This window comes from Hermetia illucens, chromosome 3 (genome assembly GCF_905115235.1).
Source record: "Hermetia illucens chromosome 3, iHerIll2.2.curated.20191125, whole genome shotgun sequence".
NCBI classification, from domain to species: domain Eukaryota; kingdom Metazoa; phylum Arthropoda; class Insecta; order Diptera; family Stratiomyidae; genus Hermetia; species Hermetia illucens.
The window spans coordinates 55,129,380-55,153,741 of NC_051851.1; the positions used below are offsets into that span (position 1 = coordinate 55,129,380).

At 38.1% G+C, this 24,362-nt stretch overlaps 1 protein-coding gene across 16 annotated transcripts in view; it reads left to right on the forward strand.

The window, feature by feature from the left end:
* Positions 1-24,362, forward strand: part of LOC119651794 (protein lap4) — a 460,994-nt gene that overhangs the window by 365,918 nt on the left and 70,714 nt on the right. For 12 of the 16 annotated variants that reach the window (XR_005249491.1, XM_038055576.1, XM_038055561.1 and 9 more), the window contains one exon: positions 6,035-7,918. The exons of 1 other annotated variant lie outside the window; for it this stretch is intronic. Coding sequence is in view for 14 of the 15 variants with exons in the window: in XM_038055576.1 (XP_037911504.1) it covers positions 6,035-7,918 (1,884 nt within the window). In the remaining variant the exon portion in view is untranslated. The remainder of the gene's footprint in view (positions 1-6,034; positions 7,919-24,362) is intronic. 3 more of the 16 variants (XM_038055565.1, XM_038055562.1, XM_038055563.1) reach the window with 3 other exon arrangements.

Here is a 24,362-nt window from a genome sequence, read left to right on the forward strand (position 1 = left end):
GCATGGAATAATTTCAATGTGGTACCTGTGTCAGATAACGTGAGAAGTATCCTTGCCCGATTGGAGAACCGTCTGTCTAGGGGAAATTTGGCCTAGAAGCTCAGTGTGCATAGCCGTGTATGCTTTGAAAGCGGATAACAGTAGGTTTTATTTTTAGCTGACTAGGAAATCTGCTCCGGGTACATGGCTTACTGGATGGCCACTGTAAAATATGACGTGATGACTCTTCTCCAAGAAACCCGTCCTTGTCCAGCACATTTCTTACAATGAGGTGACATCAGCCCAAATTTGTACAAGGTATCGCCTAGTTGTTTGGCAACTAATGTTCGGTATAGGGTACGTATGTTCTTTGTGAAAATGCACTAGTCGTTTGTCCGTTTAGTCCGTTTTGTGCTTCATTGTGTGCACCAATTCACGTTTTTGCCCTGGGACCTATACTGCCATTTGGCCGCTGAAATACTAGTATGTGAGGAATAAAAAACTTTACTAGCGACGGTTTCCGTCTACAAGTTCATTCACTTTCTCTGGTAAATGCATCAGAAAAGCGGCGATGACATATTACTTCACAAATACGAGCACAAAGTATTTCTTTTATTAAAGCACCTTAGAATATGCGCTGTACTTGCCCATTTGCAATGTGTGGGATCCGCACTTACTAAAATTACGCTGAATTACCATACAGTACTATCAAGCACGGTCTATACCAGCACGTCTACATCCTTCGTCCGTCGCGCTCTTCGAATTAGATCCAGTTCCTAGAGTTCCTTTCGTATCGCAGCTATTGCTGCGGTCCGATTTGCTTCCGACCTCAGCATATCTTTCAAGAAATTATGGGGTCTGATCCCTAGAAAAGCCAAAGAGATCATTCTCGCGACGAACGACATATGTTGCTTTGCCTACTGCGTAGCACACCATTATCGCGATTGGCTGGTATGCCGAACTCACCCCTCCGCTTTAATCAATGTGCAGAAATGAACTACATATAGTAGGACAGATTCCACTATTCCAGCGATAAGCAGCTTGGGGTTATATCTTGTCATCATATAGATTGATCGAAAATGGTGATACTGTGGTCGTCACTGATGAATTCACAATGAGTTGCGAAGTTTGAATAAATTGGAGCTTTTGTGAATCCCTTTGCGTCCAGATTTACGTCAGCATTTTTGAGGCCGAACTGTTTGCAGTTTGGGCAACGTGTTAATTGTTTCAACAGCATGTGACCCCTCAATTAAATATAGAAATTTGTGCAGACAGCTATGTGGCGAGAAAACTTTTTGAGTTAGCGCCGCATGATGTCGAATTGAACTAACCATTTGCCTCTGTTACAACTATCCGGATCCTCCGTAATTCGATGAGATCCCCAAAAAATTACTGACGCGCAAGTCACAGGGGGTGGAATTTTCTCCGATTTGCCTACTTCAGCCAGTGCCAGTTGACAAGGATTGGCTATCTGTATCATAATGAGGAATATCTGCCTATTATACAACTCAGAAAAAACGGACGGTTTACTGCATTTACTTTGCAAGAATATATGGCAAATCACGATCATGTGTACCTAAACTATGCCCTCTCATAGCACGTGCATAGTGTAGTTGTAGAAAAGAACGAGAAACTGCGCTTCATTTCGTCGCAACGTCTAATAACTTTCAATCTGCCATGATGGAATTTTCACCATCTATCAAAGCGGTCATACTCCCCTATATATTTCATGCTGCCAGGTCAGTTAATATTGGGCGTAAAAATTAGTTCGGTTCATTTTCAAAAGCTACCTCTGATAGGGCATTTTGGTGTTTTCGGAAGGGCTAGGTGCCTTCCAACAATATTTAACTTATATAATTTCCAGTTTCATTGCAAATCTTATTATTTACTGAGTTCTGCTTAAATTGGAAGGAAAGTGCAATTACAGCCTATGGAACTTTTATCGAAATTTATGGTGTCAACGTTGAAGCTACTAATTTGGGTAGCAAAGAGTCTAAGTTAAGCCTAGGAAGAGCTAACAGAATCATTGGAAGTGACTCAATCTATACGAAAATCACAAAAAGGATAAAAATCTGGATAATGAACTCGATAGATCGTTACCAATGATTTTAATATCAATTCCAATCTTCACAAACATAATTTCCAAAGGTTATGTTCTGTGTCTGGTAGGGCCAAAAGAGTATCCTTTACTATGAGCTGCAGATTTCTGGCGATTTCATTACGGGCGATCGGTATTGTCATTTGAACCGTGCAAAACAAGAAAAACGGTCGGAATATGAGCAAATACGTAAGAATGACGCTTGGCCCTATGTTGTATGCCAATATATTAGTAAACACTCAAAAGGGGTGTTTTACCGCACCCGCCTTATTCTTCAGACATTTCTCCTTTCGATTATTGGCTGCTCCGTAGGATTTAGCACAATATTGCAGGTCATCGGTTCTGTGGAAGTCGAAAATTGGTTCCCTACTTAGATCACCCCAAAAGCCTAGTCGCTTCACAAAATAAATAACTAGCGGTGGACAGTATTTAAACAATTCACGTATGCAGTAAATGATGATGATTTTATGTTAAATTTAAGGAAGCCTTTCATGCTTGCACAGAAGAGGTGAAAGTGGTATTAAATGATAGGTGTTGGTTGGCACTTTTCTGAAATAGGCCATAGTTTTGACATAAGTTCCGAAGTAGGAAATTGGGCGATCCAAATGTACAGATTTAAAGCAAGTTGGGATTCATTTTTAACTATTATTTGAGGAATTGATAATCACATAACAACACAAAAAAGGCAGGCACATCCGTAATTGCAACTTGCCCTCAAATCAGAGATACGTGCACTAGTAACCAACTGGTAATACTTTTCAATTACTGTAGTAAGAATTTCGAAAGCGAAAATAAGATCGATCATGAGATATCGACGAGCTCAATTTTCGTCGATGCCATCGTCAAGTATGACTGGCCCCTGCGTATTCAGGTTCTAGAGGAAGGATTACGGCCTTCGTGGTAGGAGTTACTTCAGATAGGTGTGTTTGCATTTCTCCTGTTTACTCCTTTGCAGAGTATAAGGTATATGTCCAGGTATATGTCTCACGCTTCAATGAGACTATGTATCAGTCGTTTTATCATCGCACTCATTGCTGTGCAAGTGATAAGCCTACAGCAGCCTGACAACACGAATGCAAACACAAACAACCAAGTCAATCGCCATTCGAATCCGGGGTAACCAGATCGAGAGGTTGGCTCTCAACCATTTCGGTCATCGCACCCGCCAATAAATATGTTTGCTCGGGCATAATCATTCTCCTGGGGTATATAGAGAAAGCAATCTTTAGGAGTTTCGCTCGTCTATGATCGCTTGCAATGTCTACAAACATCAAGTGGAATCGTACGAAAGTATGGGCAACTGGAATTCAAGTCAATCATTTTTACAAAGTTTAACGTTACAGAGTATTTCGAGGTATAATTTACTTTAGTATAAAATTCATATGTAGAACTTTGTTAAGATTCTCTTTGCGCCTATTTTTCACTGTCTTGATTTACTACGAATTTCTGCCCGCATTGGTTTCTTCATCAACCATGACCAGTGTAACTGGCATAAAAAATGGGTTATTTTATGGGATGAATAAGTTTCCAACTACTGATCAAAATTAACAATATTTTTAGTGTAATATTCAATACAAAATAGTGCGTTTTGCATCAGATATAAATTTTCTGACACCAAAATGAAGCGTTCCACATTAATTTAAAAATTGGCAGAAAATCTTGTTCTTTTCTCTTGTGTACGCTCGGTCACCCACACCAAGGTTTCGAAACAGAGTTAAGTTTTATTAGTACACTCAAGGCGTATGGTCATCCGTCAAACTAAAGTTGATAAGGATAAAACATATTTAAGCACGTTTAACAATTTTTGAAAAAAAAATAATTTGGGTAAAAGTGCTTAAAAACTGCAAATACGGCTGAATTTTCAGGGCAATGATTTTTAGTTTGATGGGTGACCTCATATGTTAAGTGTAATCTTGGAAAATTTCAGAATTGTATTTGCTACGTTTTTTTAGCTAGAGCGCACACAAATTCGAAAAATGCGTTTTGAGAAAAAAAATTAATTGAAGTTTTGAATAGAGATTTTATGAGGGTAACTTTGATTTACGGCATTCAGCATCGACGATCATCAACAGAATCCTGCCCCATTTTTACCAATATTACTTGCTTGATGGTGATTCGGATTTTCTTGGTTGCTAGAGCAGTTTTGCAGTTGGCTGATACATTCTCCATTCCTCCTCTGGTACTTTGCCATTGTGGGCCCACGGTTAATCTTCCATACAGTGAAATTGAAATTGTTTTGGGTCAACTCACCAATGCAGCTTCTCAATAGGTCCTTTCGAATGAGGTCTCTGTAGATGGGGTCAATGGCCTTGAGAACAACATTAGGGAAAGGTTCGGGGTGCTTGTAGATCTGCCTTTGTCTTATGCCTTGAGGTAATCACACCAGCTTGGGGAGCAATCCTGATGTTGGGGCTTGGCGTCAAGAGCGAGCATTGTAGCTGCAGGAATATTCTGTAGTGAGTGGCCGGAGAGGTCGCGTTTGAAATGGGGAGAAATAAGGATTTTTTTAAGTTAATGTTTGCTCCTTTAAAACAAGTACAACAAGTTTGGTCATTTTAAAGAAAGGTCTTGAATTCTTCTCTAATTTACAAAATTCGCCATCATACAAACTTCATTTCAAGTCAATTCTCCTGTTGGTGATGCTTTGCGAAGCATTCTTAAATTTCTTAATTTGCACTTTCCCTATTGATGGTGGTGGGTTTATTGGTGAACTACATTCTGTTATCAACACACATCAAGGGAAAATCTAAGAACAGGTGGATAAAGAAGTATTTCAATTTTTCACGAAAGACTCTCAACCTCGAGTTATTTGACAATGAGAAATTGCTAAAGTGAACAGGAAAGAGGTGCTGTCGGCTGCAACAGTTATCTAGACATCATTCCTGTCACACAAAGATGGTGTGTTCTTCTACTAATATACCTGTAACCTTGCTAAGGTTGCATTAATTTTTTTGCCTCAGGACCGAGATTAACGATCAAAACACGAAAGAAACTAATGTGGATTTCTTATTATCTAGACAATTGTAGGGAGACAAATCACAATGTTGGAGGCAAATGTTCAGTAGCATTTCGGTAGGGTTTGAGATAAATGATGCCTTCCATATATCGCTAAATTTTACATTTTCCCACAATGTGCATCCCTTGCGTTTGGTTTTCATCCAACAATTCAACAATGTAGGAATTAGAAATTTACTTTTGGTAGTTAAATTTTATCAGATGCACGCTGCAAATAGACCTAGGGCTAAAACTAAGTTAAAAATAACTTTACTTGTAGGACACCTGAACCAGTGATATAATGACGAGTTTGTAGATAATATTTATTGCTTTCAAGCAAATATAGGCAAATAGCTGCACAATTCTCACGCCTTGTGTGTAGTATTGTTACACAGTTCAAACTGAAAGAGTCTCATTTCAAATATTCAATCCAAAACAGACAGATATGGCTTGTACAGATAATCTCTGCAGCGTTGCTATTTTAAAACAGATTCTAAACAGCGTAAGGCAAAGTTCAATAAAAACATGATCGGTAATTAGCGTATTAAGGGCTTAGTGTGATTTTGTAACGAATATTATGTGACTTTCATGTGCTAATATAAAAGCTTTGTGTTTTCTGCTTATAAGTATTTATATTTCAGTGCTTTGTTTTGTGCTTCTGTTTTTTGTTCAGTTCAAACAAAAATAAGCGAGAACACTGTCGTTTAAGCGAAATCTTCGTGGATTCGGAGCTTTCCGTTTACAATTGGATATCAATATCATATAATCGTGTACCTGCTTCACCATGTATCGTTACGCACAAAACAAAAGTCAATCATCATTCAACGTACACACATACGACCATTGCAACGCATTTTACGTTCTTAGTTATATGTTAATAATCTATAGGGGTTTACTAACAAAGTATTCTCTTTTTCTTCCTCTATTTGCTAACAATTCATCACTTGTGCGTGCATTAACCAGAAGGACATTATGAGAAATCCTGGAGTTGTTCAACAGCACCAAATTAAAATAAACTCTTCTTATACGCAGACACCAACAATGAACAATTCCGATTTGGATTCAGATTCAGGGATTAGTACAATCCCAAGAACAGCAGCTAGTCTTAGGAAAGCTCAAGGATTACTTAATGCACAGGAAAGCGGGACTCAAACTACATTTGAATCAAAGATGAAAAAAGCGACAAATATTGAAGAGCAGGAAGCGGATATGAACGATGATGCCTTTGTTGAAGATGACGTTGATGATGATGAAATTGAAGAAGAATTGAAGTCTTTAGGGCGAAGGAAGCCATTTGTACGTTTAGATACTTTTGATATCTACGAAAAAGCTCAACGTAAGAAAAAGGTAGAGGGTAATTATCGGAAAATCGAATCAGATGACGAGTCCAGGGCAAAGTATGTAATACCGAGCAGTTCTGATAGAAGTTCTCCCGAATCATATTCACATCGAAAATCTGTTAGTTTCGATTTGAGTGGAGATGAAAGATCGAAATCAGATTTTGACCGTTCATATTCACCTGAAACGGTCGGACGACGCTTCTACTATGACTCAGAACAAGATTACGATTCATCTTTGGATTCAAGAAAAGGCCGCGATCGTGGATTGAAAGGTATCTTGCGGTCATCAAGTCCATCTTCTGGTTCAGAAAAACCAAGATTTATGATTGCAAACAGGATTAGTGAATCTGAGTTCGAAAACTATTCGGTTCCTGATCTGACTGAGGCGAAAGACAATTCAGACGATGAAATTGAACGAGAAAATCCTTTCAGAGAAGCATTCCTTTCGAGTCAAAATTGCAATATAGATGATATAAAGAAACTGGCTATAAATCGGAGACCTGCCCGTGACAACTTCGTAATGGGAAAACAAATACCAGTTCATGCTTTGTCGAAGTCAAATGAAGATTTGTACAATCCTGTGAAAATTCCTATTCGTAAGCCTGTCCATTTATCTACCGGAAATCTGACCGAACAACCTAAACGAAGACCACCACCACCGATTCCACCGAAGCCAAAAATAAAGCAAGCTAATGTGGTGCGAAATACAGCTTTAACCCAATTTCAAAACGACCTAGAACATGGAGATTTCATTCAATATGAACATAATGCCGAGACGAATACTATTCGCGAAGTTCCCGCGGACCGACCAAGTTCATTCTTCAGCCCAGATAATCCTCTCCCCCCAGTACCAGTTAAGATCACTTCAAGGAAATTGAATGCCAGACCGGCAGAAAGTCCTCCACCACCACCAGTGAATTTAGCGACACTTCCTAGTATGGATGAAATATCTAATTCTGAAAATGATCCAATAATTGTTGAAATAGTTCCAGCTAAATTCCACACCCTACCGACAGCAAAGCGTGCTGAATATGTTCATGAGAATTCACCGGATAACATTTTGGTTCCGGAAGACGTTCACCGTAACGTTTTGCTTCAAGAAAATGAGATTCGTAATCTCATGAAGGAGACATCAGAAACAATTTCGGTAAATTCATCAACTTTAGGTTCAACTATATCTCCAGAAGCACTTCCAATAAGTAATCCTGTAACAACAACTGCTACTATTTCCATGCCACCTGATCAACAGGCGAGAGGAATACAACTGCAGCAATCTACGGCGTCTGGTGTACCCGTACTTTCACCAACACAAATATTTCCCCCACCACAAATTCTCCCTGTACAATACACTCACCTTCCAATGCCACAACAGCCTGGCGGCTACTATCAATTAACGCAACAACAACCACTACCACCGCCACCCCCAGCAAACTATGTTCAATTAGGCTATCAAACATTGGGTTATACCATACCGGCTCAGCCTATTGCTGGATATAGTACTTTCATGGTGAGTGATACAAATTCAGCAGCTAGATCACAACCATATATCATTCAACAACAACAATATCAACACCAAGTCTCGCAAGCACTTACTGCAACAAGTAATTCTCTCCCACCACCACCGCCACCCCTAAGTGCACCCGTTATGAATACAATGACACAAAGTCAACAACAAATTCTGACATGGGACAATCAAAAACAGGTCGTTTCTGAAACAACAACAGTATCAACAACACAAAATGTTGATGATAATGCTAACATATTCGATTCATCATTCGATGATCAATACAATATCAACACTGATAACACTTCTACCTCAAGCTTTTCACCACCACCTGTAATTTCACCTATCCGGGTTAAATCACCAACGATTACTAATGCACCAACAATTGACCAGAAACCGACAATGGTAACGTTTGGCAAAGAGACAAATGTTTGAAGTTATTTGACAGAGCTTACTATTCGAGGAGCTTAGTGTGTCTTACTATTTTTCACACTTGCTCCACTTTGGTAATATGCTTTAAATTGGTGGAATTATCATAATAGAAGAGTGACCACCTAATGCGATGGTTTCACCAACACCGGCTTATTGCGGCACCATCTTTTTTTCCAAAAATTTGTTCTTGTTTTTGTTTTTTTTTCCTTTTTCTGTAGGACGATCGAAGTCATATGCCGTAGTTCAAAATATTTTTGATAAGAGACTTTTACACTAGGCTATGTGTTGTTTTATTCCTAATGAAGTATTTAAGGATTACAAGATTCAGTGTTATAGATTTAGAAACATATATAACGACAATATATTTAATTTAAATTTAAAATGAATAATTTCCGAACATAAACATTGAGACGTTGTGTGTTACCTTTGAATATTATGATCGGTTTTTTTATTCGAGTTAATTTCATTGTAAGCATGTAATCGTTTGATTTTCTATGTCTTATTTTCTTTTGTAAGCCAAAGGACATTCTTCTTAATTTTCATGAATGAGAACAATACAAACCGTTACAGACATGATTTTTCTCTCTCTAATAACAATCATCACAATTTTCTGGTTAAAAGTGAGAATCAAGTAAATAATCTAAAGTTGACTTTTGGTAGAACGTACTCTAAGGAGGAGGGCAAAGTAGGATTTGTGCTGCTATTGCGGATTCCATCGGTTGAGTGAAATATCTTCCAGAACGAGATTTGACGCAGGAACTGGCTGAATATTGTATGTTTGTGGATTAACTGTTGTTTGTTTCGTCGTTTATCAGTTGTAAATAAAATATTATGTTCAAATAGATGTAGAAAAAATTGGCTTGTTTTGTATTTTTGTTCGGTTGGACAATATACTTAAGTTGTCATTAGGGATTATTTGGATCTTGAAGTTGCATTCCTTGAGCAAGCTGGGCTATTTTGTCAGTACAAATTGTTCTCAATATCCTTAAATTGATGTTCCTTCAAATTGTCACTTTTGATTAATGTGCAACATCTTAAAATTCTCTTTGTCAAACTACAAGCTATCCGATATCCTCAATCATGGATTCTATAATTTTTGGCAACATTTCATCATTTGGTACATTTTTAGGGAGTACCTCACCTCACGCAGTCTTCTTGAAGAGAGTACTTCTGCTTGGTTTTGCCTTATAAATAACATTTCGGTGCAGAAAATCAACTGGCTCAAACTTTACGGACGATACACATTTCATTGCTGAGGATCGTCAAAAAGACGACTCATCTGTAAAAATAAATTTGGCCCAATCAGGATGTTTTTGTTTTGAGCCCACTGATGTCTTGTTGTATTTACGAATACATCACATCCATACACCCATCTCTGGCACTTTTCAATCCCATAAAGTATTCTTTAAAGGTAATCTTGAGGCTTTATATATTATGTCTATATATATTTTAGGCACTCCCTTTTTCGACATTGTCTGTTTCATGACATTTAGTGGCCTGTTTGCTGGCGAACGTTTTTATTACGGCAAAGTACTTTCACCTGCTTTTTTTTGCACTTTTTCGAGCATTTTTGGTCGTATTTCACGAATAGCACTAACGGTGTTGGTCTCCAAGGCGTCAGCTGTTGCTGGTTTATCAGTATAAATCAGTGACTTCACGTTGCGCCAGAGGAAGTACTTGAGAGATGTCAAATCGCAAGGTCTTGGATGGCAAAGTTCACTTCTCGAAATCACCTTACTGCCAAAATTTTGACTTCAATAAGTCGATAGTTACGGTCGTCGTATGGGATGTAGCGCCATCCTGTTGAAATCACATCACACCCGAATTAATGTCATCCATATTTGCGAACGAAAAAAGGATTGATCGTAGCACGGTAACGATCTCCATTAACCGTAAACCGAGCTCCAGCTTCATTTTTGAAAAAATAAGAATTGCACCAAACGGTGCATTTTTCTTGATTTAACAACAGGATTTTCTGGGTCATTCCATATGTGGCAACTTTGTTCCTTGAACACAATTTTGCGATAAAACATTGGATCAGTTTCCAACTGCTCTAGGCTCCAATCGGCGAAAAAATTAGGCATATGATGGTCCCGTGGCTTTAATTGCCGCGCCAATAGGATCTTAAACAAGTGTAGCCCAAGATCTTTGCACAAAATTTCCCATGAATAGACCGACGAATCGATATGAGGTACCTCGAGTGCACGACAGTCCCACTTGTACATAGCTAAAAATTGAATGGGACAATAGTCCAAACCCATTTTAAACAACTAGTCCGGCACTGTGTCAGTATGATTCACTTTTGGTAGTATCTGGTTTTTCGTAATGAGAATTGAACATGATTTAAGAAGTATGAAAGGTTCTGTATATTTCTTATATAAAAACATTTAAGTGGAGATTGGAGATACTAAGATACTTGGTGGGATTATGCTTTATTGTATCTATTACTGCAAAATTCCATGATTCTAGGATGGTCTTAAGGGGGTTGTGCAGTCAATTACTAAAAATTATAGTAATGTACTATTATTAACTTTATTTGAACAGATGTAGGTATGGAGGGAGGCCTAGGTCTCGCATAGTGCCAGCTTCGTGTTTTTTTTCAGATTTTTTGGTTGGTTAGATTCTGAGGATGGACCCGTGGAAGAAATGATCAGTTTTCAGCCCTCGCCCTCTTCTCTTGTGCATTAAATGTCAGAACTAAGATCAGCTTTGAAAAGTACTAATTGAGACTCTTCATAATAGCTTATATAACTATACTCGGTGAAAGGAAATTTGCACCCCCCTTTTGCATGCATGGAGACCCTTCACCCATCAAATTCCATGTAGAACGATGTAACTCCCTGTGTGCGTGGGTGTTTATAGTTCTCACCTTTGCAAAAAAATGGTATAAATCGGCATAACCGTTTCTGAGAAAAGTGCATATGGCAGACAGTAAACCGGTTTTAATAAGGTTTTCTGGAGGAAAATGGGCTATTTCATTTTAATACTATATAAGGACTATTCTTCTATGGCTTAAAATATAGTAAATTTGCATTGTTTTGCCAACCTAAATCTGTTATTATTTGCTAGTAATAATAGGGATTGTGCGAAACTGCTGCTATGAAATTTGGCACTGGAAGGATGAATTTAAGGAGGCTTTCCGGCGCATTATCGCAATTTTTTGTTCAGAGTTTTAGGTTTCTTTGTCACTTTAGGTTTGTACTTTTTTGTTTCTTAGCCTCTTATTTTGCAATGGACATCAAAACTAATAACTGTTCGTGAAGGTATTAAGTGAAATCCTTCCTTCTGAGAAAAAAATGTTCCAATCTTTTTTCGCATGTATGGAGAGCTCCCTCTGCACGAGTTCATGCCATCTACTGTATATGGAGACTTTTTCATACTTCTACCAAATTTCGTTTTAATCGAGGTTGCCGTTTGCAGAAAAATGTGCGTGACAGAGAGACAGCGATTTTAATAAGGCTTTGTTTTATATAACTTCGTCAATGAATCTGGTAATAATATGTTGGACTTACGATTTTACCTTTTGTTTTTTTTCGTTTTCTTTTCTTTATAATAAAATTGTAGTGTCAGTGAGGTCAGGATAGAAGAGATGGTCAGAACCTTTCTACTGTGCATTCTACAGTAATCTAAATTATATGCCTTAATCAGTAAGAATTACAATATTGGTCAAAAGTGACAAAATTCTGATTACTATGCCAATGACAGAATCCTATTTACACCACTGGAACGGAGCGATGTTCGAAACTGTCTTCTCGTTATTTTTATCCGAGACCGTCTCCTTGTATAATTTCTTGCAATATTTTCGACAATTGTTCAGTCTAATTCGTTGTGCTACCTGTGATTCCTGTTCATCTTCTTTCTACAGTCCTGACCTTATGATAGCCTAAAGGTGTGAAGTGGAATTGGTATTTGCATTTTCCCCTATTTTGATTTTTTGAAACAAAATGTTTTAATTTCATTTACATTTCAATAAGGCTTTGACGGTTCAGTAGGAGTTTCCTGGTGATATGAAAGCCTTTTTCCATTTAGCTTCCATAGAACCAACTTTCCATGAAATACAAGATCGTTCTTTCACCGGGTAATCATACTCCATTTTGTGGTCACACATGAAGTGACAATGAGTAAGAATAACTGATGGGGGACTGATTATTAGAAATTTAACTACTACCAAAAGTTACGCCTAATTTATGTCGGTTGAGCATACATTTTTCGCTGATGACAATATTTTTATGTGTGTTCAAAATTGTTTTCATTTTCTGGGGCCAGTTAACAGAAGTTTACGGAACTGACGTTGTAAAATATTTTATTTTGCTTTCGTATATATTTACCTATTTTATATTATATTTAATATATACCTCTCGTCTATGCCCAGAAGGGTCCATGTGGATCTCTTCGATTGTTCTAAACCTTGCTTGAAGTCTTCTTCTGTTAACGGCTTCAGGACCAATACTGCTTTCTTTTTCAAATCTTCAATCGATTTAAGCCTTCACTGTTTCAATGGAGATTTCATCTTTTTTTTTTCAAAAAATCGATTTTCTAAAAACATTTTCATCTTATAGTATACACGTATAAAAATAACATACCAAACATTAGATAAGCCAACGAGCTCAGCAAAGGTCTGTGTGTTGCTTATTATGAAAGCACGCGCATATTATGAACTTCTAAACACATTTTTCTAAAAGAACTCTTCCTGAAACCAATTTTTAAAAGCTTTTGTTGAAAAAATCTTACTAAAATAGGTTCACTGTCTGTCTGTCACGCGCATTTTTCTTAGAAACGGTTACATCTGTTGACACGAAATTCAGTAAAAAGGGGTGAAAGGGTGAAACTGTGAGCCCTCACACATACGGTGAATTATTCCTCTATTTTGGGTCAGCGTACTTGTAAAAAATGGGTGCAAACTTTTTTTTTCCCGAATATAGCATGCGGGGAATCAAATAAATGGTTTCGATTAGTACTTTTCGAATTTATAGGAATTTACTTTTCGAATAGTTTTGACAATATTTGGAACGTGAGAAAGTGAGGAAGTTTAAAAAAGGGTTAGTTACTTCAAGGATTGGTTCTTAGAAACTACCCAACTGAAAAGTTTGAAAAAATATGGTGGTCTAGGTCACAAAATAACTTACGTTACGATATCTGTTCAAATAAATTTCTTAATAGCGTATTGTAGTATTTCAAAAATTTATTGTAAACTCCTCTTCAGTTCATCGTAGACCCATTTACAATTTAACTGTAATATAGATTTTAAAATGAAGCATATGAGAAGATTTGGTTTTTGACTTGTTTAGACTGATTGATATGATTGTGAGCAATCTACTGGGCCGATCTGGTTCAAATTTTGAGAGATTAAAAAGATTAAAAAAATTAAAAAGGTGTTTTTTTATATCGAAAATTCTTGATTGTGATTCGGGTTACAGCGGCTACCTTATATTTTAATATCTACTTTGAATGATTTTCGTCAGAGTTTTCAAAGCTGAGCTATTGTGTCAACTAAAAAAAAAGTTAAGCGACGACGGCTTTACGGTTTCTTACCAGGGCAGAGGCAAATCGTCAGACGCTGCCTCACCTCTGCCCTGGGAGCAGTGTGACCGTAGCGGGTCGCAGATGTTGTGTTCTACGAATTATATAAAGGAGCATTCAACATCTGCGAGCCGCTACGGTCACGCTGCTCTCAGGGCAGAGGTAAGGCAGCGTCTGACGATTTGCCTCTGCCCTGGTAAGAAACCGTAAAGCCGTCGTTGTTTGACTTTTTTAAAAGTTTGGTTGCAAGCTCTAAGCGAGGGGTCCGTGGACCTGGAAAGAGGGAGTAAGTTGCTCCCCATTTGGTCCGGTCCTGCATTAAGTTGATGCGGACTTAGGACCCTATCATTCTCAAAACGAATTGTGTCAACTAGTTTGAAGCACCCATATCACGGCCTTATTGGAGCCAAAAATTTTTTTTTTCTATAATCCAATATGTTCACTTTCATGGGTATAAAAAATATTTTGCAAATAAATCTTTCCATTTAAAAAAATCTTAAAAATTGCCTAAAAGATACCAAGTTGTTCCACTTAATAAACAGCTAGTCTAACACTGGGATGCTGTACTTGGCTAACAACCGTTTGGTGGATAATAGGCAATGAGCCGACGCATTCTCTTGATGGAGAGCCCATGACTTCTCCTTTTATAAATCGGGTCGCTTTTAATTATTCTTTCACGAAGTTCGGCAATAACGTGAAGGTAGTAATATGATTTGATAGTTTGACGCTGAGGAATTCACTGAAAGTCCCATGAATATCGTGAAAATTCACAATAATTCATTGCTCTATTATTACGCTTAATATTTTTTCGGTGAAACAGGAACTCTAATCCGAACGAAGGCTATGGCATTTGAAAGAAGCCTTTATGTTAAACAACTGTCGATCGCTGATCTTTGGCGCATGTGCACTTCTTTTGTAGTAGCGTCACTCTCTTTATTTAAGAGCCACATCACGTATTTACCGCTGCTAGCCACTTTACTAACATGGAAACGAAGGTTTACGTTATTCACCTGGCCTATTCTCTTTTTCTGCGGTGTTTGAACGTTGATCCGCCTTCCGTTTCCCTTTCATCTATCAAAGCGATGTTCGCTTCCAAAGTAGTGAACTACTCCATTAAGAGCCATTTAATAAATAAGTTCCCCTGAACATTCTATCAAGTTTTTCGTGTATGACTTCAAAAATTTGAACATATTTTTCGATCACAGACATTTGGCTTGGAACCTTCACTAACAATCATGTCATCAATTGTTATGAAACTTTTAGGGCGTGTGTATTATGAATTATTGTTTCCACAAAGTTGCTCCCAAATTCCGCCATTGTTTCTTCCTCTATTATTCTGCATACATTTATATAAATCAGTGGTCTGAAATTACTAGCAAGTTTACCCAACTCTACTGGTAAAATATTCAAAATCAGCCAATGTCTTATCTAGAGCTAATCGTAATTCGTCTATGTACGATAAGTGCAACGCTTGATTGCCATCAATTGGGTCATTCCCTGGTCGACGTCTCGGACACCTTCCGCAGGGTTACCGACAAAAACATCCCCTGGAAAACCTCGACTCTCCACCTGGAGCCGCTTTCGTGCGTGGTGTGACTTCATTCAGTTTTGGTCTACCGTGCTTTCATTTTCCGATCTAACCCATATCTTGGCCTTTTTCATGAGGCTACATTGGTATACCGTTTGTTTTTTCGAAGAACCTGAATAAATGTTCATTTGATGAAAATTTTGTTTGGGAATGAGTTGTCCTGAGCCCGCCATCCACTTAATGGGGGGCCGCACTTGTTCGAGAAGCAATTTACTCCTTCTGTTAAGTGCACGAACTATTCTTTTCGTGGGCGAACTCCCAGTATTTTCAAAAAATTAAGTATTTGGCAGCGTCTAATGAGATCACCTCTGCCCTGCGATCGAAACCGTCCAATCCAAATACTTAATTTGTTTATTTGATGTTCCAGTGCTGTTCGTTTTACACGCAATCCAATTGGATGTTGGCGTTGAAATGTGTTAGAGTACTTTATTCAAGGCGGTAACCGCACACTAGGAGACAATGTGGTCAGTATTGCGCCCGCAAATTATTACTTTGATTTGATTCAGATGTTCGTTCACAGTTGAGTTGTATCTGGCACCCGGTTATGATACATTGTAACAGTCTAGCGCTGGAACCATTACACCATCCGCTGTTCACTTTTGCTCATCCTTCTAACAATGTTGCTAACATTCCTTGCGCCAATTGTCAACTAGAACGTTCTTTCGGCTTACCAACTTTGGCGACACCTTTAAAGTATGCCCAGCACGATCTGCTTCTGAATGAAGATATTTTAGAAAGTATCTATGTCCGGCTAGAATTGCCTAAGGTAGAAGTTTACTCCGCCAGAATCTCCCTGGCTCATTGTTTTTAAATCGGGGACAATTCTTGAGTTGTTTTTCCAGATTTGAAACCGCAGGGAGCCCGCAAGCGTCTTAAGAAGCTTCCGTCAATTTTGGCTTTATCACTTTTGAAGCAATCCTTTTTTTAAAAAAAATTGTTTAATGGAGATATACTTATTGTGATGATAATATTAGTTGTTTCTGTCCTGTCGTCTTGATGGTTCTGAGTGTTGGTCGCTTCGTGATAAATTGAGGACATTCGTGATCGATGTGAGATTGCACCCATTATGAATAAATTACGAGAGAGGCGTCTTCGATGATATAGATGTGTAATTTTCACTGACGAGAATTCGCTCGCCATAGAGTCCACGAAAACAGCCAAAGGTCGACGAAAGTAAGGGGTGTAGAAAGAGGAGTTTTCAATTTATGATAATAAATAAAAATCCTGTTTTTTGTAAAATTTGTCAAATATTTAGGGAGTCAAACAAAAAATTAAAATAAATTTATGAAAACCAGATAATAAATATCAAATTTTAGAATATTTTTTCTATTGATGATGGTAGACATTTGAGGAAAATTGTTCCATGGTCATTCGATTTGTTACTATTTTAGAGTTATATCGTCTTTTGTGAATGGTACCAAAAAGGTCGACATGTCCAAAAAATCACAGTTTCCAAGCTCTCCAATCATTTAATTCCAGGTTTATCACAATTTTTGGAAACTAGAAAATTCCATAGAAATGGATATTTTTCCAATTGCAAAGGTCACCGTCACCGAAGTTGTAACTGTAAATATGACAGCAAATTTGGACTGTTATGATGCCCTAAACGAACAAACTCCATCGTGCAATAAGAAACGATTCCTTCTTCATGGTTTCTAGTACTTGGCATTTCTGCTGGGATCGCTAATCCTTTATATATTTTACCAATTACCATTGCTGGGGAACAAATTTAATTTACCTCTTTCGTTACTCTAAACAGGTCAAGCCCAATTTGCAATTAAACAGTGCTGATGTTCGGAAATAAATTTTAATAGAGGTTTTGCAATGATAACTTTATTCCAATAAAAAATGTTATCACATTTAGAATAATTCCCATTGGAAATATTGCCCCAAATTCGCTGGGCCGTAAATTTCGACACCTGAATATTGTGGTTTTCGGCCACTACCTTTCAAATGTCTGTATTGATTTTGGGCTGATCTTTCTAGATAATTTGTCGATCGCCTATGCCTTTTTTTCTAATTTGAAGGCAGTCCACATTCGTTTTGCCTTTGTCTGGTACCAGTATTTTTCCACTTTTCATGAATCCTTTATACAAGCCAAGCAAAAACCCCAAAACATTTCCCAACGTCTTTGCGTCTTGCCCCCCTTTTATGTTCTTCTACAATGAACATTTTTACATCACTTGACAATACTTCGTTATCAGAGATTTTGAATAAAGACAATCCATACCCATTATAGAGATTGATTCCATTTTTTTGATCTCCTGCATTTTTGATTAACTTTAGAAAACACTTGAAATTTTCTTTGTGAAGGAAAATCAACTCTTCTTCCGATCTTCAGTTAACAATAACAGTAATAAAATGTCAAAAAATATTCACATACTATCCTTTTATAAGCATTTAATTCCATATCAGTCAGCTGTTTCCATTTGTTTACCCCTACTTTTTATATTTGGCCAAACTTTTTTCGTATAGGCATTGCAGGGTATTAGCTTCGGGCTGTAGTGAGGATGATCATAGACAATTGAATGCATTTCGTTATGCAGTATGGCGCTTGGGGTTGTCATGACGGAGGACCACATCTCGAATAAGTTGGTTTTCCCTACTGTACCGATATGCAATCTTAGCTTTTTCCAACGGCACGGAATAGTAAGCAGAATTGATTGTGCGTTTCCCATGCGAAAGATTAATGAGCTAAATGCCTTGACAATCGAGGAAGACTGTTGCAAGATGAGGGTCTCCCACTTTCTTCTTCACTCCATGCAGACTCTTTTTCACTCAACAGTGACATGGTGAACACCCGTTTCGTTACAAGTGGTGACTTGACTGAAAATTCAGCAAATCTTGTTGCTAGTGTCCGATGAACCTTGAGACGTTTCAACTTCTGATTTTCGATCAGAAGACGAGAGGTCCATTTGATACACACTTAACGAAACTGTAGGTCATTTACAGTGATCCCTCGGCAGCTTCCCTAAGTAATTTCAACCTACTCTACAATTTCGCAAATTGGGATTCGTTTATTATCTTCAATAATATCTGGAACTGCTTGAATGTTTTCACTTGTGATATTCGTTGTAGTACGGCGATCTTTTTCTGATTTTCCATTCGTGTCCGTTCGTCTGCGAACGCATTATGTCATGCAAATGGACGAGTACTTGGCATTGACATTGATCATTAAATTGTGCAGCCAATTTAAGAAATATTTCTGGTGCATTTATTCCTTCACGAATAAGAAATTTTACGATTATGGGCTGTGCAACAGATAAGTGTAATTGCTCCGATATTGTGATGATATCGATCATACGTTGGATCTGGATGGAGCCATTACCATCTAGCGTATTAAGCCATCTTGGCTTCGCCTGGCCTTTTCGTCGTTTAACATCGATTTCGATGTTCAGACCAATAAAATAAAGTTTCATCCATGCGAATTATATGGTCACACATCGAAGATGCCTTTCTCGCAATTTTTCGCGATCGTTGCAGCCCCATGTTGACAATGAATATCATTTCTGATGTGATCGTGGCGTGCTATGCCATCGGTCCAGCGTAACCTATTCGTCGTCATTACCGCTAGGCGCCCTTCATTGTCTTTTATGTTAGACCATCACTTCCAACCATAAACAATGACATACCGGATGGCACTACGATAAATTTTGAACTTGAGACGTCCGTTTATGTGTCAAGCAAAAAGAATGCAAGTTGATGTCATTTCTTGCATTCCTCTACTAACTGTCGAGCAGGTGCTCATCTGAAAGTATATTTGCTTCTAGTTCCATGGTTCAATTCGAAGCAAGGGGAATGCAATTCATTCTTTCTAATAGAATCTCCCCTCCATTTGCCAATGGGTGGATGAAATAATCCTTACGAGAAAATTTTTGCTGACTGCTTCTTGTCACTTCTAAAACAATCTGATTTGTACCTAGTCTTTAAAGTGGCTATCCCGCTTTTTATCCCGATTTAACTGAAGTTCTTACACACAGCTATATAAACAGCTATTCGACATCAAAATCAAATTTCTAAATTGAATAATTTGGTGATTAAGGACCACATCCGCTTGTTAATTCGAACTTCAATAAATACAATTTTATGCAATGTAACTAAGTTGACTAGTCTACCTAGGACGAAGTAGTTGTGCAATCTGTTATTTAGTTTCGAATGATACTCCAAAATTAGCTGTCCTATGTCTTCAAAATCATCATTCTGCAAGATGCTGTTCCCATCAAAAGCTCAAATTTATATTCCATGATATGAAGTATCTACGCAGCAACGAGTGCACTCTCAAGGTAATTATTAGGAAGAAGAGAATTTACTTACCTAAACAGGTGGTGGATATTCTCTTTCAACATCGTATTAAGTTCTTTCCAGTGAAACTTTGGGGATAATTGTCTCTAGGCACCTTCGAAGCAAACGTTCGTGCGGCGCTAGACGGAATTCATTTACATTCCGAAGCCTTATTTTAAGGTTATCTAGTACAATGGGGATCGGGGTAGTATTTTGAAGTCTATATTCTGGGAAGACGCTTTTCGAAAAATCTTCCACATTGGATACAGTTTGCCCCATAATATCGACAGAAAATTTCGAGGCATGAGCTCTTAAAAGTAGTAGATATGTCGGATGAGCCATGTCTGCGCTGCTACGATTGCACTCGGTATGACTTAAAACAGTGGAATCTCGATGATTCGTATTTCGATTATTTGAATTTTCGGCTAATTTGTGCAAGTTTGTCGGTCCTCAGAGTTAATTTGCTTTATTTTCACTCCTGATAATTGGTAATTCTCGACACCAAGTTGAATCTTAAAAACGTCTTCTCGTCCGCATAAAGTTATGCTTCTGGGCCGGATCTTCTTGTGTTAGAATTACTAAATTCTTAGCGTTATAAAATCGCCGTCGGTCTGTTTTGACATCCATTTGGCTATTTTTCTATAAATTAATTGCGTTTCTACCAAAACGTCAACGAAATGTAAATTGTCACTTACACTGGACCATACGCAATAACAGTCATTCATTTTAGTTATTTTTATCATATCCATGAAAGTATTAGAATATAGTCAGTTTTAAGTAAATTCATATAATTTTAATCTATTTCGGATGTAGTTATGGATATTTTTTAATGTTTTAATAAAGTTCAGTTAACCTACATTACATTCTAATTAATCTTTTCATTTTGTGCTGTCTAAAACTTTTATGTTTCAATGTTTGTCTTTTTCTTATAATAGAAAACAAAAGATTTACGGACGATATCCTCAGAAAACTACAAATAATACAATATAATATAAACTGTTCTTGAACAATTTTCTACAAAAAAAGAAAAGCATAAAGTTGAACTAATTTCAAACTCGACAACTACTCATTATAAGTTAATGAAAAGAAATTGGTATTATCGTTGGGGTTATTAAAATTGCCACCTTGATAGTCTCCTTTCTCAATATTAGATTAAATGTTTTTGACGGGTAAGTAATTGAAGTCTTATTAAACGTTGTGGGTAATTTTAAATAGCTTCTATGGTCGTCACCATGGTTTGAGAAATCTGTTACGGAAAGGATACATGCGAAGCGTCTTTCATGAGACAAGATAAGATAAAGTGGAAGGAGACTTTCTCTTCTAAGATTTTGTTGGAAAGTAGTTTGTGTGTGTTTTATGGAAGAAGTATGAGAGATAGTGAGAAAATAATGAAGTAGTTTTAGCTATACAATTTCAGCCGCGATATTTGATACGTAAAATATAATAAACAGCATGGCAGTATTTGTGGTAATTGAATTTTTGCTGACTACACATGGGCTTTTGGTTTCCTCTTAGAATTTGGTAGTTTAAATGCATGCATGGTCGTTTTCCATACCCGAACTTACAGGTCAATCGTAGCTCATCCACGCGGATTATATGACCCTGTCATTGAAAGCGCCGGTATTGCAATTTCTTCCCGATGGGGGCAATTTCATATCGATTGTCAATGGACACAGTTACAGCGAACCATGGGGGACATTATTCCGCGTCTTCCTAATCGCGAGGTGGCGTTCATTATCTTTAGATGTCGGGCAGGGATCTATAGAGGGGAACAGGACGAAAAAAATTTGGTAGATTTTAGGTTTTAGACGATTGTTGACACATTGTACTCAAAGGACGTAAGTTGTTGAGTTGTTCTCAAAGGATGCCAATTGTTGAATGCTATTCCAGTCAGATTGCGTTGAAACATGAAATAATTTCATGGCTTGCTCTTACCGTTCCAAAGAAAAAACGGAGAATCATTTGTCAATATCAATTACCCTTTTTATTTGAAGATAAAGAAAAACTAAATTTTTGGTAAACAATTGAACAGTTTGGGATATCAAATGAAAGGTCTCCATTTGCTTTTTACGATGCCGATTTAGTTTTGACATTGGTTGCAAAGGAGAAGTCCGGGCTACCGAAAGTTGTAAATTTTTTGACATCGTTCCCGTCGTCAAAGCTTCACTTCCCGCCGTTGCTCTATACTCTGGCACTTCATCCACCCGTGCTAGCCGCCCCGGGTTAAAGGTGGCGTCCTCACCTAAACACATTATTTATCATCTCTCTACGGACGATGCAGTGGAGTACATAAAGAGCAAAGTTGACTTACATTTTCCTTTTAGGACAAACTGACAAAAGACAGCAACGAATTGGACGTCCTCGGCAACAATTCTTTCTGGCCTGAAGGTATATTCATCAAGCCATACAAGCGCACGAATTCGCGGGTTAATTTCAGGGCACTGCCCCGCCGAACAATGTAACTGGATCCATGTATATTGTCTGTCTATTCTATCAGAATGTTAGTGGTTTAAGAACCAACCTGTGTGTCTTCAATTTATCCGCGCTGGCTCTACAACAGCATGCCATCTATCTGGACGATGCCATATTGAATTCAGAGCTCCCCGAAGGGTACTCCATTTTCTACTGTGACAGGGACCGGGATACATCTCCTAAGTCTACCGGCGGGTGGGTCCTAATTGCAATAAAAGGTACACTCCGCGTCGAACTCGTCTTCTCCTCCTCTGGCTTTCCTTTTGACTGTGTTGCTCTTCGTGTCCCCCCGCCCGGCTCCCTCCCGTTCATTGTATCTTGTATATACGTCTGTGTCTGTGCTTGCCTTCCCCACCTATATAAAGGATTGTTTGACAATTTGTCTGAACTCCTTACTGTCAGATTCTCTTTCCTCCCTTTCTTCCTTTGCGGATATTTTAACCTCCACTGGCCTTCCAATTTCTTCCAACAAGCTCTCCCATTCTTCCTTTCTACTTTCTTCCTTTATGAATACTTGCTCTGCCCTGAATTTCAATACCACCAAAAACTCCTTGGACCGCACTATCGATCTCCTCCTCCTTTCCAACCGTTCCAAGCGCCACCTAAATTTATTTTCTTGCACATTCCCATATATCAAAATTATCGCTCAAGACTCCCCACTAGAATTTGAAGCGGAACTCCTCGTTCAAACTCCAAAACTACCCGTAAAGTTCAACTTCCGCAAACCTGCTGGGTTCATTTTAAAATATCCTGTCCGATCTCCTCTCCTGTTATGTCCCATCTTCCCCCGCTTGTCTGTGTTCGTAATCAAATTGCTTCACGACGGAATCCTCGCTAACATTCGCCTGAAACAAGCACTGCAGAATAAGCTTCGGACTTCTAGGAATGTCGCCGACCCTGCCTAAGGTTCTGCGCTCCACTGTGAAGTTAATAATTAAAAAGGCGCATAAAAGGCACTTCTTGAGCGTCGAAGCCGCCCTTGCCCGCCGTAACTTGAAACCCTTTTGGTCGCACATTCGCTATTCCGGTAATCCGACCCAATCTCTCCCTTCTATCAGTTTTCAGACGTTCCCCACAACAATCCTGCGACCTACTCTGCATCTATTTCTCTTCCGTGTTTTTTCGCTCGACCACTTTCACGAATCTCCCCTCCCTACGCCTTTCTTGGTTGAGTTCCTCATTGGTATTCTTAATACCAATGTCGGACCTGGCCCCGATGGGCTTCCTAATCTCTTCCTTCTGAACTGTAGAAAATATGCTGACCACATTACCTCCCACAGTGTACTGTAGTGTACCGTTACGGTCTGGAATGGAGTGCTCTAATATACTTGAAGGTCCTGATCCAATATGAATTGTTGCGTTAACGGTTATTATTATTATAGGCGAATAAAATAGTTTTCATAATTGCCTCTTAATTATTAAATTTCTTTTTGCAACTATGCACGAATGAATGCTGCCAATATGCAAAAATGTATACAATGTTCCATGAATGTCCTGAAGCTTTTTAATTACACAAAGCCTTCTTATCGAATGCCCCTTCTTACAACTTGGCATTGGGAAGCTCCATCATGTACCTAAGCAGCACTATTGACATGGAGAATCCACGCAGTAGAGCTAGTGTAGTAGTGTGTAAAAACAAAATCTTATTAAAATTAGTTTGTTGTCTATTTGCCTGTCTCTCTGTTTGTCCGTCTGTCACACGCATTTTTTTCGGAAAACGCTGCACCTATTGGGATGAAATTTGGTGAAAGTATGCGGACTATCAATTTCCACGCATATACTTGAAGACATTATTTTGGGATAGTTTAATGGGAGATGCGTATTTTCTTTCAAATTTAGCTGTGAATGGAAGGTCTCGACAAGTACTTTGCAAAGCAGATATCAGATTTGAAATCAGTGGCGTGGGGTAGAAAAATGCAAATATAAACTGAAGTAGGAATTATTTTTGGGAATTGTCCAAAGAGAAAATTTGAAAAAATCATGATGGCCTGCCTATATGAAATCTAGGCGTCAAAATGTATCTCATATACTCGTATCTAAGATATCATAGGTCAAAGCTATCTATTTCTAGTAAATTTACTGTATCCTGTAACATAGAATGTCGGTATCATTTAAAGTTGAATAGCTTGACATTTTACGTACGGCGTTCCATAA